The sequence below is a fragment of the Lepidochelys kempii genome, chromosome 8, assembly GCF_965140265.1.
Source record: "Lepidochelys kempii isolate rLepKem1 chromosome 8, rLepKem1.hap2, whole genome shotgun sequence".
In the NCBI taxonomy this organism is placed as follows: Eukaryota; Metazoa; Chordata; order Testudines; family Cheloniidae; genus Lepidochelys; species Lepidochelys kempii.
The window spans coordinates 87,094,665-87,113,180 of NC_133263.1; the positions used below are offsets into that span (position 1 = coordinate 87,094,665).

General features: G+C 41.4%; 1 protein-coding gene across 6 annotated transcripts in view; it reads right to left on the minus strand.

Moving 5' to 3' along the window:
• Positions 1-18,516, minus strand: part of CTH (cystathionine gamma-lyase) — a 50,567-nt gene that overhangs the window by 13,037 nt on the left and 19,014 nt on the right. For 5 of the 6 annotated variants that reach the window (XM_073357361.1, XM_073357360.1, XM_073357364.1 and 2 more), the window contains 7 exons: positions 13,740-13,849; positions 12,900-13,031; positions 10,629-10,686; positions 8,893-8,970; positions 6,060-6,212; positions 5,680-5,801; positions 3,830-3,882 (listed from right to left, as the gene is read on the minus strand). In XM_073357361.1, the coding sequence (XP_073213462.1) occupies positions 3,830-3,882; positions 5,680-5,801; positions 6,060-6,212; positions 8,893-8,970; positions 10,629-10,686; positions 12,900-13,031; positions 13,740-13,849 (706 nt within the window). The remainder of the gene's footprint in view (positions 1-3,829; positions 3,883-5,679; positions 5,802-6,059; positions 6,213-8,892; positions 8,971-10,628; positions 10,687-12,899; positions 13,032-13,739; positions 13,850-18,516) is intronic. The other variant, XM_073357365.1, reaches the window with a different exon arrangement.

Consider the following 18,516-nt stretch of genomic DNA (forward strand, 5'->3'; position numbering starts at 1 on the left):
TAGCTCTGAACTGTGACTCCCCTCCTGCTCCATGCCCCACCCTGCCACCTACAGCAGGACTTAGGCAGGAATGCTTGGAAGCAGGAGGGCAGTACCCCATACCTGCAAGAGATTTCTAGCAGGCTGGGGTGGCTTGAGTGGGCAGCAAGGCTGCACTCTGCTCCTTTGCAGCTAAGGAGGGCATTCATTCAGGTGCCTTTAACAGCACAATATGTATGCTAAACTTAAAGGCTTTATTTAAGTTTGTTATCATATGTATTGCTGTTTTACATTGGTCATGAGTCCTCGAGAGGGGAGGATGGAATGTGTTTTATTTAAACAGCGTTTTTGATTCTTTTTCTCCTCATTGGTCTGAATTATTCATGCCATTAATACTGTATCACATCAAGTCCAGATCATTAGAGGACTGCCTCTGCTTTGTACTGGCCAGAGGATGTTTGGATTCTGACGTCAGCCTAGTTCTACAGCCTGACAGGAATTAGTGATGTTAGCTCCAGTGTAATTAAACAGAATTCTTCTTTGCAGCCAAATTTGTCTAACAAGCAGCAAACCAAAGAAAACAAATGCCTCATTTTCCAGCTTTGTGGATGAGAGAACTACAAGGGAAGATTATAATGCTGGACACTGACAGCCTTAAACCAGCTGCCTCAGGAATCTGCCAAAAACTTTGCTGAAAATATATTCCTCATCTTAGCAATGGTGCTAAGACTTATCACACATCTGTCCACCTTTATTCAAATGAAGCTCCTAATCTCACAGCTCAGGCATTGTCCATTTTATCAGGAACAATTTACAAACTTGGAACCTAATCCTGTAAACCAGAGGTGGGCAAACTACAGCCTGCAGGACCATCCTGCCTGGCCCTTGAGCTCCTGGCCAAGGAGGCTGGGCCCCAGCCCCTCCCCTGCTGTCCTCCCTCCCCTGCAGCCTCACCTCACTGCGCTGCGTGTGGCTGGCTCCAGCTGGGCCCTGCAGCTGCAAGCTTCTGCTGCTCAGAGCAGTATGGAGGAGGGGGGGTTGGATAGGCATGGGAGTCCTGGGGGGGCGGTTCCAGGGGATGGTTGGATGGGTCAGGAGTTTTGAGGGGGGCAGGCAGGAGGCAGGAAGTGGGCCAGGCTGTTTGGGGAGGCACAGCCTTCCCTAGGCCTCCCCCCCAATACAGTTTCACAACCCCAATGTGGCCCTCAGGCCAAAAAGTTTGCCCACCCCTGCTGTAAGCCCTTAATCATTTGATCAATCCCATTAAAAACAATGTGACTATTTGCATGACTATAGACCACTTCTGTGATAAGTTTCAGGAGTCTGTTCCTATAAAGGAAGTTGAATTCCCCCCCCTCCCCCTTTGAAATACGTTTGGGTACAATAGCATAATGCAGTTTAGGATACATTCTACTTAAAATTTGTCTTTTAAATAAATCATACATACGCTGAAATGGCTCCTCACCCAACGCCCATATAAACAGACTGACTACTACATATTTGGGGGAAAAAGTGAGGAGTTAAGCATGTTGATGTCTTGTATATACAAAACACCCCTTTCATCACTGCCCTGGAAAGATACAGTTGAACTTAAACTTTCTTCAAATTCCACAGAAAATTAACAGCCCCAATTGTTTTGTGTTAATCACTGTGGACCTGAAAAAAAATTACAGGCCTTTTAAGAGAAAAGAATCAGGCCACACTTACTGGAAAATAATAATAATAAAAAAAATCCTTGCAACTGGTTCAGAAGAGTGCTACAAGACACACGCATAATCTCATGAGCAAAGGGTGGAGAGGATAATGTGGGAGGGTGTGACCAGCAAAATAATAATAATAATAATAAAGTCTCAAAGAGGCAGAGATTCACAGATTTGCAAAGCTAAAAAACCTTGTGCTTTAAACCACCTCATCACATAACTCTTTAAATGTTCATAAATCTGGTCACTGCAAAGGAACAGTGAAGCTCATTAACCTGAATGTGTGCCAGTAAGCCATCACTGACGAGGCTCAGTCACACCTGAACAGCTAAAAATTAACCTTTCCCTTTGAGGCTAAACAGACATATCACTGGCTCCATCTCTGTTACATAAGAGAACAAAACTCCAGTGGGGCATGGCGCTGGCACATAGGGTCTCAGGTACGTGATGTGATTTTTCAGAATCTCTTTTGGGAATAGTCATGTACATGAAATAGCTGGTACTTACGATTATGCTATTTCTATGCATGTATATTCAGCTTGGTATCTGAAGTTATGAATATTAGCTATGTTTACTACATGTTTGCTCCTGTGGTAATGCCCATAAGGTATTTAGCCAGCATGTGAAGGGACAAGTCAAGTTGAATGGCCCATTAAGGAATACTTAGCTCACAATGGACCCTGGAAAATGCCTGTCTACACTTAATGGACTTTTCCTGTGAACATTCTAACTACACAATGGATGGGGGTGATGGTCATGTAACTTGCCCATGCGATTCCAAATACCACCTTTCACAGTGAGAACAAATTTCCCTTCACTTTTCAGAAGCTAAAAGACCCTGGAAACATCTCCATTTTGCTTCTTTCCTGCTCCAGCCTCTGCTCCCATTAGTATATGTTCATTGTCCATTCTAACCAAGGGACTGAGGACTTTAGAGTAATCTGGAGCCTTGATATTCCTTGATCCTTTGCAGATGGACTTATGAGTTGGATATGGTACAGAGACTGTTCTAGCCTCATTGATTGCTGGTTTCTCCCTTGCACTGGACAAATATCAGATGTTTGCTGACTTTCGCACATGAGTCAACAGCCTTTGATACCTGTGGCATAAGCAACATAGCCCTTGCTTGCGTGGTTTTGTTCTTTCCTCTCCAACTGTCAAAGCCTGTTCCCATTGAACTCAATAGCAAAACTCCTTTTGATTTCAATGGGAACAGGATTTGGCCCCAAGAGATCAGAGAATGTGATTTTGATTAGTTGCTTATCTGTCCAGAAATATTTCTCACGCATGTTCTGCCAGGCTGATTCTGATTGCCCCTCCTGTATGTCATGTGGAGGAAAATAATAAGACAATCTGGGCTGTAGTTCTATTAAGATACAAATGACACACAGTTCTATGCCTCTTCTCCATCAAACCCAGATGGCGCAGCTTCTTTGTTGCCCTAGTGCCTGGCGGAGAGCAATACTTAGATACAGGCAAGCTGGCATAATCTTAGTTTGGACATAAGGGAGGCACTGATAGTGTGTTAAGGGAAAGTAGGGTGATTATCCCTCTCTCATTTAAGAAGCTTTCAATCTGTTTAACAGTTGTAAAATTTTAGATAGGTAAGGGGGTTGTTGGAGGGGATTGGGAGAGTGTGGGGGCCCTGGGCTGGGCAAGGAGGAGTCAGAGAGGGCCATGTGGGAAGGTCACGCCCCCCCGCCTCGCGTCCCTCCCATGAGTGCAGTACTGGCAAGAAATGATTTCTACTTGCACTACTGCTTAGAAGGCAGCCTTATGGCCATCTTCCACAATGCCTAAAATAGGGGAATTCTCCAACAGCCAGAATCAGGGCTTTTAGGGGCACTTTATGCTAGGTGAAGAGATCATGGGAAGGTCTTGGAGACAGTATACTCTACCATTCAAAGCAAGAGTCTTCCATTGTTTAAATTTCTAAAATAAGATCACATCACTGCTCATTTCCTGACCAGCCATAAAATGCTCATGATATAAAAATTAGCTCTATAGTGCTTTATCACAAAGTGAAACATTCAAATTTTAAACACTACGCAGTTTCAAGATGGCCACAAAATCCAGTGGAAGCTTTTCTTCCACAGTATGTGCAATTTAAGAATATTTCATCTTCTATCTCTACTGGAAGACTGACTTACGGATGTTCTGCTAGGCTTTCATATCCTCCCAGACTCTCAGCCAGCGCAAAAAGCTATAGTGGGAAATACAAAAGTTCACTTTGAAACAAAGAGGATTTAAAATAGCTACATTGTAGAGAAAAAGGCAATTACGTCTTATAATTTACTTAATTTTGAAGTGGAATTCACTGAACTAGAAAACCACAAAAATAAACCCAAACTTTCATACCATGGAAAAAATACTGGATGCAACAATTGGTATGTAGTTTACTAGGAAAAAGTTACTGGGTCTGAAAACATTTCCTTCTCTTCTTTAGGCAAGTTAAGGCTAGAGAAAGTAAGCAACTTAAGGCAGAAATTTTTGTCAGGGCTAACCAGGGTGCACCCCTGACCTTTAAGTATAGTCAGAGTGGGGATAGGGTGAATCTCTGGAAAAAAAAAATAAGAACAGAACTAAAAACTTTAAATTGAAATTACTCCCTCCTCTCTCTTTACCCTGTCCCTCTCCTGTCCTATTAATTCTTCTAGTTTCACACACTCCTATACTTTCTGGGCCCAATCAAGGGCAGAACTGATGGAACACTGTTTCAGAGGTATTTTACTTGTGTTTGCAGTCTTACTAGAAACAGAAAAGTCATGAGATTCTTTTCTCACAAGATTACTCATATGATTTTGCAAACCCAGAAATTTGGAGGAGAATCCAAACTGCTGGGCACTTAACAGAATTCAGTTGTTGATCCTTGGAGGAATGGATTCCTCCACACATTAAAGGTCTTCACTAATCACTGCTCTTTAATCGTACATATGTTCTTGCACTAGATGACAAAAGGCTCTCCACATACTCTGCTGCATTCAGAAACTAGATGTGTGTCTACTGAGGGTGCAGCAGCTGCTGTCAGGATCAGCATGCCTGCTATTGTTCCTCTTCCGCATTTAGGAGTAATCCACTCCTTGTATATCAGACAGTCTATTTTAGAAAACACCTCTTTCCTTAAGCATCAGCCCAACAACTGATTAGCCACTTAGGGGCTGGAGGTGAAAACACTCAGAAGGAGGTGAATCCTCGATTCTGGAATTTGCTTCCCCCTATTATACCAACAGAGGCAGAGAGGACTGACCTTCCAGGACAGGATGAAAGGCTCATTTTTGTACTCAAACCTTTGTTTGTGGGATGTTATCTGATTATGTGAAATTTCAGTTGTGATTTTATTTGGGCAGTGAGGGCCAGTGGTGTTGGGATGGTATGGGAGGAAGAGAAATCCTTAATCTGACTATCAATTTAGATACCAATTGGTTCCGTTTTAAAAAATTTACCCAAACATGTCCAGAGAACAATAGCTATGAAAAAGAAGTTTAAGAAAAAGGGAGCTAAACAATGCTCATGTTAAGAGAACACCTGTCAGGTGATCTGCCTGAAAGAGGCAGCACTACCTTTTGGAAAGTGGATCATGAAGAAGTCTCAAAAGGCATTTTCCATTGTCAAGTATTTTAAAACGTTCTAGCATTGTTACATCAGCAACTGCTCTTCTGCTTTTAAATTGTATTAACAGTTGTCGAAAGATATGCAAATACTTTTAGTAGCAACACATGGTTTAAACTAGCTATATAAGCCCCAGCTATAATTGTAAACACTTCAAATGGGCTGATACTTCCTTTTCTTCCTTCTCATTAGTGTCCCATCTCATAATTATCCATTATTTAGATTGTGGTACCACCCAAATATATTAGAAGCTTTCCAAACTCATAGGAAGATAGTCCTTGCTTTGAAGGTAACCACTTCCTCTTTCACCACACTACCAGAACCCTAACTAACTCAGTCACAATCAGGTTCTCTTACAGAATTAGTTTACATTCATTTGAAGGGAAATTACCTTTAAATTCTTGAGAAAGATTTCAGCATGTTCAAGGTTTCCTTTAATGTAAAAGGTGACCATCCCAGGACAGCCAGTGGACTGACGCTTCATTAGCTTATGCTGAGGATGCGAGGGCAGTCCTGAAATTAGTCACATACTGTATAAGCTGTTTTATTCAGACTGTTAAAATTGCATTAAAGAGCAAGCCACACTAAGGCACATAAAAAGCAACCCTCAAGTGTTAAGCAGCATAGAATCAGCTACAAGATAAATGCCTATGCCAGAGTAACTTACATCCATAGAATTTGATTTGTATCAGCAACACTTAGGAATGCAGTATCCTATATCAAACAGAGCCAGAACAAAAATTTCTTCTCTTCAGAAATCCTGCAACTTACCAGGATAAATGACTTTTTCTACCCGGGGATTTGATTCAAGGTACTGAGCAACAGCCAGTGCATTGTGGAAATGCTGCTTCATCCGGATCTGCAGTGTCTTTAAACCCCGATTGCAAAGGTAACAGTCAAAAGGAGATGGAACTGCTCCAAGGGCTATGAAATAATGCAATATTACAAATATTAAAAAACAAAACCAAACCTCTTCTGCCTTATTGAATAAGTTCTTAGTTTAGAAACTGACCCCTGATGTTAACAGATGCAATTCCCATTGATTTCTATGGGAACCTTTCCTGTTTATACCAGGGTGGAATTTGGTCCTATATCTGGAAATTCAAACATATTACTTAGACTATTTTTAGTGTGGTATCAAACTTTAAAAGAAGATAAGGGAGAGAGAGAGAGAGAGAGAAAAAAAATACATGTGTTTGTATATTCTTCCCCTCCGCCCAAGATAGAAGAGTCAGGCAGGAGCTCAGACACTGAAGACTCAGGGATGAATCTTATCAGACATAAGGCACTCCCTCAGATTACTTTACTTACATGAGGCAGGGCGAATACGAAAAGTGTTCTTTATTCAATGGATAAAAATGAATTCATAAAAATACACAGATGACAGAAAATATGCAGCTGCCAAAACATAAAAGATTTCTAATTTATCATCTAATTTATCATTTCTAAATTATCATTTATCATGCACGCTGAGTGATATGGTCAAGGGTCTAAAGGAAAACTAATTAAAAATGAACACCAGCTACAGAGTTTATTAATTATTTGCCTCCTTTTACACACACACACACACACACACACACACACACACGTAAGAAGAAATTAATCCCATTACAACATGTAAGGAGATATTTTGCAGGGTACTAAGGAGGAGAAAACTAATACTTAAATAAGTTTAGAAAGGTACCATCCTGGCAGCCCTGCAGCCACAAGTCCTCTGTTTACCCATAGAACAGATACTGCTTCAATCCTGATCTGAAAGGACTACCTCCAACAGATGAGGGCAGTTATTAATGGTTTGTAGTACAATGGGGCTAGAGGCTCAATTCTGTTGGCACTGTACAAACACACACTAAGAGACAGTTCCTGCCTGACAAAGCTTGCTATCTAGGGCCCTGATCCTGCAAAGGACTTATACACATACCTATTTTTATATGCTGAGTATTCCCATTGATGTCAGTGGGACTACTCACAGAGCCTAAAAGTTAAGCATGTATGCAAGTCTTTCCAGGATCTGAATCTCATTTTAGGCATTTCTATATTCAGTCCTTGGTCATGGCTGAACTGGTCCCCATTAAAAAGGTAATTATGATGGGTCAAAAAAAACAAACAAAAAAAAAATCCAAACCACAAACATCTTTGTGTGACAGACTAACAATATCCTGGACAAACCTTAAGGAATTAAGATAAATTTTAAAGTAAAAGCTTATTGAATTGGGGTTAATACCATTAGGGTCCATTGTATTAAATATGTAATTGTGTCTCTGTTGTTATGGAAGTGTATCTACAGTAAGGGACTGCAAAGGTGATTCCTCCACTATCAGCCCTTTGAGGCCACTCCCCTGGCAAGGTGCACATATATACTCACTCAGACGGATTCTCCAAGACCAACAGACAAAGAAAGGGTTTTTGGATAAATAGCCTGCTTTCAAATTGGCTCAAGGTCTTCTTTCTGATCCAGCAAATGGACAGGGCCCTAATCCTTAGGGAAGGATTGGAAGGACTTGGCCTACTGAGGCACCATTAGACTGGGTGTCTGTTCTGAGCTGAAGCTGTGATTAACTTGAAACATCAAGAAACCCCTTGGGTAGAGTATTGAAGATCCTGTATTAGGGCTGGGATGATCACTAGTAAGCTTAGTAGTATGCGTTTTTATTGTTTTTAATGTTTTGTCTGCAGTGCTTTTACCTTAAGAATAAAATAGGCTGTGCAGAAAGAGCTGTGTGATAAGTTATGACTGATCAGTCTCTGTAGAGAATGCAAGCAAGAGTGCAAGGGCAACCTCTCGTTGCTAGGGATAACACAGTGAAGGCAGGAAACAGTGCAGCCTGGAAATATGCCAGTAAGAAGTGGGTGAGACATGGGTGTCTACAAAAGAAAGGCAATGGCTAGGGAGCTGGAAGCCTGAGAGTAGTTGCCCTTGCTGGATCACACGTGCAATTGCTCTGAGCTGTGACACCTGGCAATAAACTGACACTATCAAGTCATTTCATATTGGCCAATAGATGACTCGGGATGAATTTAAACACATGAGGTGAAGTCCTGGACCCATTGAACTCAATGGAAGTTGTCATTGATTTCAATGGAGGTTCTCACCCCTGGTCTAAGGAACAGAGGCTTGTATAGAAGCCTTTACTAATCTCCTGGGACATCCAGACCCTCATAATTAAAAGGACAATTAACCACTCTTTTTGCTTCCTGTTCGGACACTTGAAAATAATAGTATGAAAATCTTTCCATGTATAAGCAGTACAAATAGTGAATTAAACAGAGCTTTTCATCAGCATATTTCAAAGCACTTTACAAAGGCGGTCAGTATCATTTATCCCCATTTTACTGCTTGGGAAACCGAGGCACACAGAAGCAACATGACTTCGCCACCAGCCTCCTGGGTAGACTTGTAGGAGACAGGAATAGAACCCAGATCTGAGTGCTAATGCAGTGATATGGACACTAGGCCACAGTCCATCCCATTTAAACTCTTGGGTCATATTTGTAGCCTAAATACATGGATTTCATATATGTAAATACACCAAATGCTTTCTGCTGTGTACAAGCATACCTGGATCCAATAAGTTTTAAAGAACTTCCTGTATTGGCTACTTACCATTTTGTAAGAATTTGAGCCTTTCATAGAGATCATCACCATTTACTGAAACCAATCCCATTACAACATCACTGTGCCCTGAAGATGAAAGAAGAGCAATAAACTGTTAACTTGTTTGTATACAGGAAGCTTTCAATATATAAAGAGTTGGGGGGGTGTGTGTTTTCTTGGTGCTGCTACTACACATTTCCTTTTCTGTTTTTGCAGTTCAAGACATCGGATATTTCTCCTCACTGCTTCCGTCATCTATGCACTGACATTCAGGCCAAGATCCAGATTATCCTCCTCCAAGATCATGGTTACTGCTATGCTCTGTAGCTGCTGGCGGGGCCTGCTTGTACAGTGGAGCAGTTGGTATCTTCCATCTTCTCAGAATACCTGACATTTGTGACACCCCTGCTCTCTACTTGCCAGAAAACAGGTAAAAACACCAGCACATAACACTTCCATCTAGCAGTTCATGTGTTGCTATGGAGCAGACACAACAGTAGATACTGCTCTTAGTCAGTTTTAGTGGTAGTGGCCACTACACGTTAGTGGCTTCTGTTCACTTTAACAAAGCTTGATTTTTTTTCATAACCAGTGTTTATAGAGCATTGTAACCAGAAGTCCAGCTGCATGACCCTATATGCATCTGAATGACAGGCTGTCGGTCTTGTAAGGAAGTACAGAGCTATTTTTCTGACTCATCCTGGAAATCAGATCATTAGCTCCATTCAGGAATATAAAGGACCCTTTGCTGTACTACTGATTGATCTCTTTAGCTCAGAGAAGCCCTTGAAATTGCCAGAATACACTCTCTGCGGTGAGAGAAAAACAAACAAACAATCAATCTCTCACCTCCAGTAATGTTCCCTGGTAGCTGAGGGGTTGTCTACCAGCTTTGTACCAGCTACTGCAGCCCCAGCCAGCAATCCATCTGAGAGTCACTGACTGATGCACTCACTTTACTGAGCTGCCTGCAGTTGCTGGCTGGGGAGTGGCCCAACCAGAGTGTGGGTAGGGGGACACTGCTGAAGGACATAGTGGGTGTGATGCATAGCTGGAGGACCTACAGAGCAGAAGAGGGTTTGTAAATGAGGGGTGGGGATTTAGAAGGGGATATCCATGATCTAAAGGGATACACTGGCTGAGGGAGCTGTCAGAGCTAAGAGCTATCAAGGAAGACAGCAGTCAGAGTTCACACTATCTGTTGTGAAAGTGTTTTCCACCCACAGCAGCACCCAGTTTATTAAGCTTCCACTGGATTATTTACCCCTACACATTTCAGGAACTAATGCCAGTCACTTGTGGCGTTCCACTCAGCATTTTTGCAAATGACATAAGGTGCTTTTCAATCAGTTGAGGGTCATTACAACCAACGGCTCTCGGTAACACAGACAAGAGAGAAAAAGGCAGAAGGTCCTGGAGGGAGAAATCCTAGTCACCTTGCTCAGGAAAGAGCTTAGGTTTGAAAGTATAGTCCTGTTTTTGGGCTTTGCTATTTTAACTAAATAAAGGCAAAATCAGTTGGAGAATATCTGTTGGGTATGCGCTGTGGTCAGGAACTGGGTAGAGAAACCACCCATTTATAGGTTTCCTCATAGCAAGGATTTCCAAGAGCTCTTTAGACAGATATGGAGAACAAAGAGCATCAAGCAGCAATAGAAAATGATATTTTATGGCGGTTATTATTGGTTTTAAACAAAACAAAATCACAAGAGAGCATTTGAGCTATATAATATTCAGACGCTTACCATTCATGTATTTGGTTGCTGAATACATACAAATATCTGCCCCAAGAGACAAAGGACGCTGAAACAGAATAAAAATAGAAGATTTGATTTAACATTCTTTCACCATTTTCAAATCACAAACTACTCTCACCTCATCCCACAGAAAGCAGAAGACTCAGGTAACAGGACACATGGGCTGGGAGTGTCAAAAGCACTGTCTATCTCCTATTGACTTCAGTGGGAGAAGAGCTAAGGCAACGCAATGCAGAGCACTTCTCAAAATCCTACCCCTAGTTTTTAAAATTTTATTTCCATTTACAGAATGCACCTACCAGACAGCTTGTAGGCACATACAGAATAGTAACCACTTCAACATTCTTACAACCTAATCAATGTTAACTGCACATACAAAATAACTTCCCCTGCCACTCAAAACCCTGAGCCTCTTCAAAGAAAACCCAGGTAACCAGGCCAATTTGTTCATTGCATTTTTTTTTTTTACATTCGTGTCTGGATTTGTCTTTCACCTTAATGACACTGCCTCAGGAAAATTGAAGAGTTTAGAGCAGGAGCAACTGAAACAGAATTCTTCACATTTGCGTAAGTTTTCAAATTGCTCTTCCAAGGAAAGAGTAATTGGAAATGACAAGACAAACAGCTGCTTTCTCTAACAAATGATCTGATTTTACATCAGTCACTAAATTACAGACTGCAAATTATTACTCTTTAACCTTTATACTGTGTTTGTTCAGTGTGTTAAAAGGCCAATGTAGTTAATAGACTCAGAACAAAAGAAGGGAGAAAAGCTTGCTGTCCGACTATGTACGGAAGTTTGGATGGTCTTGCTGTCATCTCTGACTAGTGGAATAGTAATGAAAGCACTAGTGCTTTCTTCTACATGCAACATATTGAAGTAATAATAAATTCATGGGGATAGTTATCCTCTTAGCATACTGTCCCAGTAGCAAAACTTCAAGTGTTTAATATATTACGTTTTAATACTTGTCAGACAATCCTACAGAGTTAATAATTGAAACAGATTTTCTCTTGTGATCAAGTTAACAGACATACTAGCTAGACAAGTTATTGCATACATTGCTCCTTCAACACATTTCCATACCAAGTCTTGCAGAAGCAACTCGGAGCCAAATTAGAAAAAAAGATCACTAAACTTTTTTCAAACTAGGGCCCCAACTCAAAAGCACACACTTAAACCTTAAGTACTTGCTTATATTCTTTGATGAACTAGTGCCTTTAAGGAAGAATATGAGGTATTACCTTGACAATGCCAAATCTTACAGCTTTGTATTTGTGCAGATCTACTTTAATCACATACAAATCTTTTATTTTGTAGCGCCTCCTAAATTTATGAAGAAAGTAAAAAGCAAACCAAACATGACAATTCCGGTTCCCCAAATGCAGTAAATTAATCTAATTTTCATTAAATCCGATAAGTGCATGTGTGTGGCTTTGCATGAACTGGAAACTATACTTTGTCTGAATTTTATTCACTATACCTCAGGATTTTTTAAACTTGAAAAATTATTTCCTGCTGCATATGTTTCTACTGCACACATGGAAAAAATAGGGGAGCTTTCTGTGGCCAAAATAATAAGCACCAAAATTACCACAAATAATAACTAAAGATTGTGTAGCTGAGAGGCTAAACAGTTTTTTCTATATTTCCAGGATACTGTGTTCAAATACATTGAGGTTATAGTGTTAAAATATTTTGTTAACTTGTTCTCCAAAATCAAATGAGATTAAAGGTTTACATTTTTTAAAAGAAAACAATTAAAAACACAGTGCAAGGCCCAGAAAGGTGTCCTAGATTAAAAAACAAACAAGACAGGAGAAGAATTCAGTTTTATAAAGAGGAGTTAACTATAAAAGCAACCAAATCAGAAAATCCATTTAAAGGTCATGTTAAGTCACAGTTAAAGAAGGTAGAAAATTAGCTTCACCACTGTGCTAGTGCCTTAGATAATTGTTTTGATTTAGTGCAACCATTAACTAATTTGCCTCTGTTTTAATAGATCTCACATCTTTATATGGCTAGCTGGTTCTTTTTCCAATTCATTCTTTAAATGGTGTAAAGTGCTTTGGATGAGATCTGTATTAGTTAAAGAGCCAATTGTGCATCCTCTTTTCAGCGTGAAAGCTTTAAAACAAACCGGAGGCCAAGAGCACTGCTTCACTGGTCATCCCTTCTGCCATTAGAAGTCATTAAAAAAGATAAATAAATCACTGTGTACCAACATTCCCATGATTTCAGACACCCAGTCAGCTTACCTGGAAATATGCTGACATAAAAGTGTTGTCTACTACTAAAATAATGTCTTTATGTTTATGGATGACATCTGCACAGCCTTGAATATCAATTATCTTCAGGGTGGGATTTGTGGGAGTTTCAAGCCAAACAAGCTGTAATTTTTCAATGAACAGAAATCATTAGTTTTAGATAAATTGTGTATTTTACAGGTACCATCACCTATAACTTTCTTTTTTTAAAAGGACACTTTTTCCTTTTCCTTCTTTTGCATATATTCTGAAGAGAGCACCAGAATGACAGCCTCACATTCTTAGATCTGGGCCTGATGCTATGGATCTCACTCACACACACACTCCTTTCTTAGAATTCCTTTAGCAACAACTTTACCAATATAATAGTGAATTTTTCTTATTTTGAAGAAAAGCTCTTAAAAATCATTAGCTGTATTTAATATTAGTTTGCCAAATGCCATGTTCCCATCCAGCTGTGAAAAGTGTCATTACTAAAAAAAAAAAAAAAAAACCCATGAAAAAGCAGCTTTTAACCATTAACAGAGTCAACAGCAAAACCTTCCCTCCTCAACTCAGAAGCCCCTTTACAACATTCACCTCTGAACAAACATTTATTACTAGCCCAGTAAAAAAATATCCCTTTCTGCATGGCCCCTGAAGTGTTCCGAATTTGCCATCCAAATGCAGAGTGTTCCCAAGAAGAGACTTCAGAACTTTTAAGATCTGTGTTTATGTTTTCTGCCATAAATAAAAACCTGTCCTAAGAATTGCTACACAGTTTGTAAAAGGAACAAAATAAAATCATTCAAGACACACTGCAAATGGAATTCAGGAGTATTCTTCCATTACCTTTGTATCTGGTGTGATTGCAGACTCCAGGCATTCCAATTTGCTACAGTCAACAAAAGTAATCTTCAGACCCATTTTGGAGGCTACCTTCCTGAAATATCTGTTTGTACCTAAGACAGGAGGAACATTGTACTATGAAAGATATGCTTCTGCTTTACACTTATAAGAGGGGAGAAATTTTTCATGAACACTAGAGCACACTCACTTATTTTCATTTTATGGGTAAGAAAGGCTTGGGAGGGTGGAAGGAAGACAAGGCAGGATGCTTTACGCAAAAGTTAGACTAGTAATTTTGTATTTTTAAAGTATGTTTTAGTGACTGGATGGGCTATTCCCTTCCTGTATGCAATTCAAGCTGCCATTTCCCCCTTTTCTCTTGACTTGCCATCAGATGATTTGTGCCACAGCTGAGTAAAAACTTGTAGAAAAAAATATAGTTAACAATAATTCCAATGCCAACCAAGTAACTATGTACAGAAGACCTTGATTATATGATAACTTATCCAAAGCACATGTTGACCCTTGACTGACATGCCATCCAGGGTGGGCAGAATTGTGGGAGACTGTGCTAGCAGAAAGGAAATCATTGGGTAAGAAATTTTCTGTTCTGCAGCCCACTGTCTCCCACAGTTCTGCTATGCATGCAAAGCAGTGACCAGGACCAGAAAGGGATAACAGAACACACACAGGAAACAAAAAGACCTCTGCCTTTTACAAGATTGCTCAAACAACATGTTTATTACTGGACCACCACCTTTAAGACCTTCCTGCCAAAGGAGCATTCTGCAGAAGACAAAGTCCACTCTGTAGCATCTGACAAAGGTTTTAGTCAATGATCATATTGCTGCTTTGCAGATCTCTGTGGTGCAAGCACATGCTCTTTTGGCCCATGAGGTCACCATAGATGTTGTGGAGAGCTCCTTGATTCCTTCTGGTACAGAACATTGGCTGCATTGTATACTGATCCATACTGGTACATAATGTATACTGGTACATAATCTGATCCATCTAGCAAGGGAGAGCTTGGTGACTCTGAGTCCTAGAGTTTAGCTGGAAGGAGACAAACAGGATGCCTGACTCCTCATGGACTTCGTATGCTTGATGTGAATCTTTTGTGCTCTAACATCCAAAGTGTGCCACAGCTTCACAGTGAGGTGCTGTGGCTTTTGACAGAATGAAGGGAGGGCAATCTTCCGCGAGGCATGGAAAGGAAAGTTCATCTTTGGCAAGAAAATATCTGGAGCTTTTAGCACCACCTTGTCATCGTGAAACATGCAGTAAGGTTTCTGCATAGATAAAGCTGCCAGTTCTGAAACTCATAGGGCAGATGTGATGGCCACCAGAAAATAGGTTTTGATGGAAAGATAGTATGAGGACGCAGAAGTCAGGGGTTCAACAAGGATGAGTGGTTAGGGCTTTGTTGGATCCCATTTAGAGAAGATCAGTCCGACCGCCAGTCTGACTGCTCTGAGAAGCCTGGAAACCTGAAGGTTCTCAGCCAGGGAACCTGAAGATTCTGGGAACAGTACACTACAGAGGGCTAATTCCTTATCCACCCCTTGAAGAAGTCTAGAATAACTGCAATCCCCTGATCTTTTGGGTTTGCTCTGTGCTCAACATCAAAGGCTGAATTAGTCCAAATTAGGCTTTTGGAATGCAAGCTCTCCTAGAGGAGAGCTAAGTCTCCTATCTCTTCTGAAGATAGGCCGAGCACAGCTAACACTTCCCTTTCAGTAGCCAGGCTGCTAGATGAAGACAGTCTGAGTCCAGATGAAGGAATGGTCCTTCATAAAGGATGTTGGGCCTCAATGGTAGGTGCAATAGTGGTTCCGGCTGTAATTCTATCAGGTCAGAGAACCAGAGTCTCCTTGGTCAGTGTGGAGTTAACACTTATCACTTTCTTCTTCTTGCCTTATCTTATGGATCACTTTCCTTAGGAGAGGAAAGGGTGGAAAGTGTATAGCAGGCCTTAAAGCCATCTGTGTGACAAAGCATCTATCCCCATAGCCTTGGGATCTGCTTCCCTGGTGAAGTATTTCAGCCACATTGCATTCTTGTGATTGGCAAACAAGTCAGCTGGAGGGAGACTGAACTGTGAGAGGAGGTTTAAGATTTTCTGGCTTACGCAACATTTCGAGTTGCTAACAATGGGCCTGCTGAGCGAGTCTACCTTTTGGTTCAGTTCCCTCTTATGTGATTTGCCTTGAAGAAAGGAGAGTTGCTTCTGCCCACTCCATTTTCTCTATCACTTCCACTTGTAAAGCATTGCATCTGGTTCCTCCTTGGTTCTTAATGTATGCATTCACGGTCATATTGTTGGACTGGACCAGGATGTGATTTCCTTCTGAGATTCCAGAGCTACCAAGAAGAGCTAATTTGATTGCCCTGAGTTCCAAGACACTGATCTGTGGTTTTTTTCCCCTAGAGCTCCAGATGTCCTTTACTGTTCTGGGTCCTAGATGTGATCCCCATTCCGCTATGCAGGCACTGGTGGTAAGGATCTGAGGGTTTGAAAAGCACATGGAATGACTCCAGCTGACATTTTCCCAGACTGTCCTCCGCTTCAAGACGTCAATGACATGTACCTCAAGTTGAATGCACTCTGAGGAGTGGTTCCATCCTTTCAGAAGAAAAGCCTGAAGACAGTGGATATGTGATCTCACCCATTGGGGTGATCCCTATGCATGTGACCAGGAGGCCCAGTGGCTGAAGGCACTGAGCAATAGTTGGGCACCTGCACTTGACCAGTGTGGATATCAGATTCTGATGAGATACCAAATGGAAATGTTTGACACTGGTTGTGACCTGTGCCATAAGCAAATCTCAGAAGCCTGGAATGGGCACACTAGAACGCGGAGGTATGAGTCTGCCAAATCCACTGAGGTTTGGAAGTTCCCTTGAGACAGACGTCATTATCAAAGCTAGGCTCTCCATCTGAAACTTTGTTTTCTTCATCCATTTGTTGAGCCTTTTGAAGTCAAGGATGGCTCTAATTCTTCCTCTGCCCTTCTGAACAGTGACGAAAACAGAGTAAAACCCGAAAAGCATTCATTTGGGGAAATCCTATCACTCCCATGTTCATAGGTAGAAGATCTCATTCTGGAACAACCTGCGCTTGGCAGGATCCAAGGTGACTGGAAACTAGAGGAAGGGGTGTGGTGGAGCCCTTACCTCAAGAGAGTAACTCTGGCATGTTCTCTCTCAAATCCACTTGTTTACAGTTGAACTAATCCATTGGTCTTGAAAATAGTACATCCTGTCTCCAAAGCTCAGGTCTGGGCCAAGGTACATTTGCTCATTGTGATACCAAAGATGGAGGTTTTCCCCTCACTCCTCAGTTCCAAGGTTTTTCCTTACATATCTGTTGTCTTTTCTCTGGAACCTCCATAAAGAAAATGGATGAAAGGAGTGTCTGTCTCCATGTGAGTTTGTAGTCCCTTCTTAAGAGCATTAAGTGGAGAAGGAAGGGATTGATTGATTTTACCTGCATTTTCAGCCACTATCTTATCCAACTTTTCTCCAATGAAGAGAGATCCTGTGAATTTAGAGAAGCAAAGGGCTTGTTTGAAGAGAGTAATTACTTTATAGGGATAAAGCCATGCCTCCTGGCCACAGAGCTAGATGCCATGGCACAAAACTGCATAGCATCAATTGACACAAATGCTGTTGCTATGGAGATTTTCATAAGTATAGAATTAAAGTTGGTTTGGTTTCTGCCCTTAAGAGCTTTACATTATTCCAGCCATGACATTGTGGCTCGAGCAAAGCAAGTGGCTGCCAGAGATGCTCCAAGGGTGTCTGAGGAAGCACTGAAGTCCCTTCTAAGGATGGCTTCCACCTTCCTATCCATTGGATCTTTGGGAAAGAAGTCTTCTTTGGTTGGAATAACCATATCCCTTGCTAGAGATGTTACTGCAGCATTGACGTTAGGCATGTCAGTGATGGCATTTTTTGACTCCTGGAGCTTGTAGAATCTGAGCATGTACTTGTTTAAGTGATTGTCCTTTTCAGAAGCTTCCCACTCCTTCCTCATTATTTCCTTATTATTATTTTCCATTATTTTCATTAAAGGATACATACAGAAGAATAGAGAGGATTTAGCAGGCAGTATTTGCTCTGAAGCTTTGTCCTCATGGGCCTGCTTAGGTTGGATCTGTATAGTGGAGACAACTTTTTCCACGTCTTCAAAACTTCCCGGGGATGGGGTGGGAACGGACAACACAGAAAAAACCCCACACTTTTGTTGCATTTTATCAGTGTCTTGCTCAGAAACAAAGTCTGATAGTTCTCTTTCCTTGGTAGAGAAGGAGGACAAAATACTTTTGGGGCTCTCTTATTCTTTTTGTTCTTTACTTTTTCAAGAGATGGGAGGGGAGAAGAGCAGTGGGGCACGTGCTTTTCAGGCTTGACCAGCCAGCTATGCCCTGGGCAGAGTCTTTTGCGGCTAGCCTTGCATAAGCTCTTGACAGTGCTGGAAACTTCTCCCTTGGGAGTCCTCCCCCACAGGCTCCCACTCCCCCACGTTGGGGGATGGGGACTCATTGCCAGAGTTTCCTGACTCAAGCTGAAAGGGAAGGGGGCTGAATTGTGAGCCCAGATTCTTTCCCCAGAGTATTCTGGACCCATTTCAGGACTGAGGTGGGGGGGTGGGGTGGGCAACGGTAGCCCCGCTACAGACTTATCCTCATGATTTTGAATTGCCCCAGGATTTACCCCACTGGGCTGGCTGAATGAAGTCCTCCTGGTCCTTAGAGCCTCTCCCAGTTCTGCTCTAGGT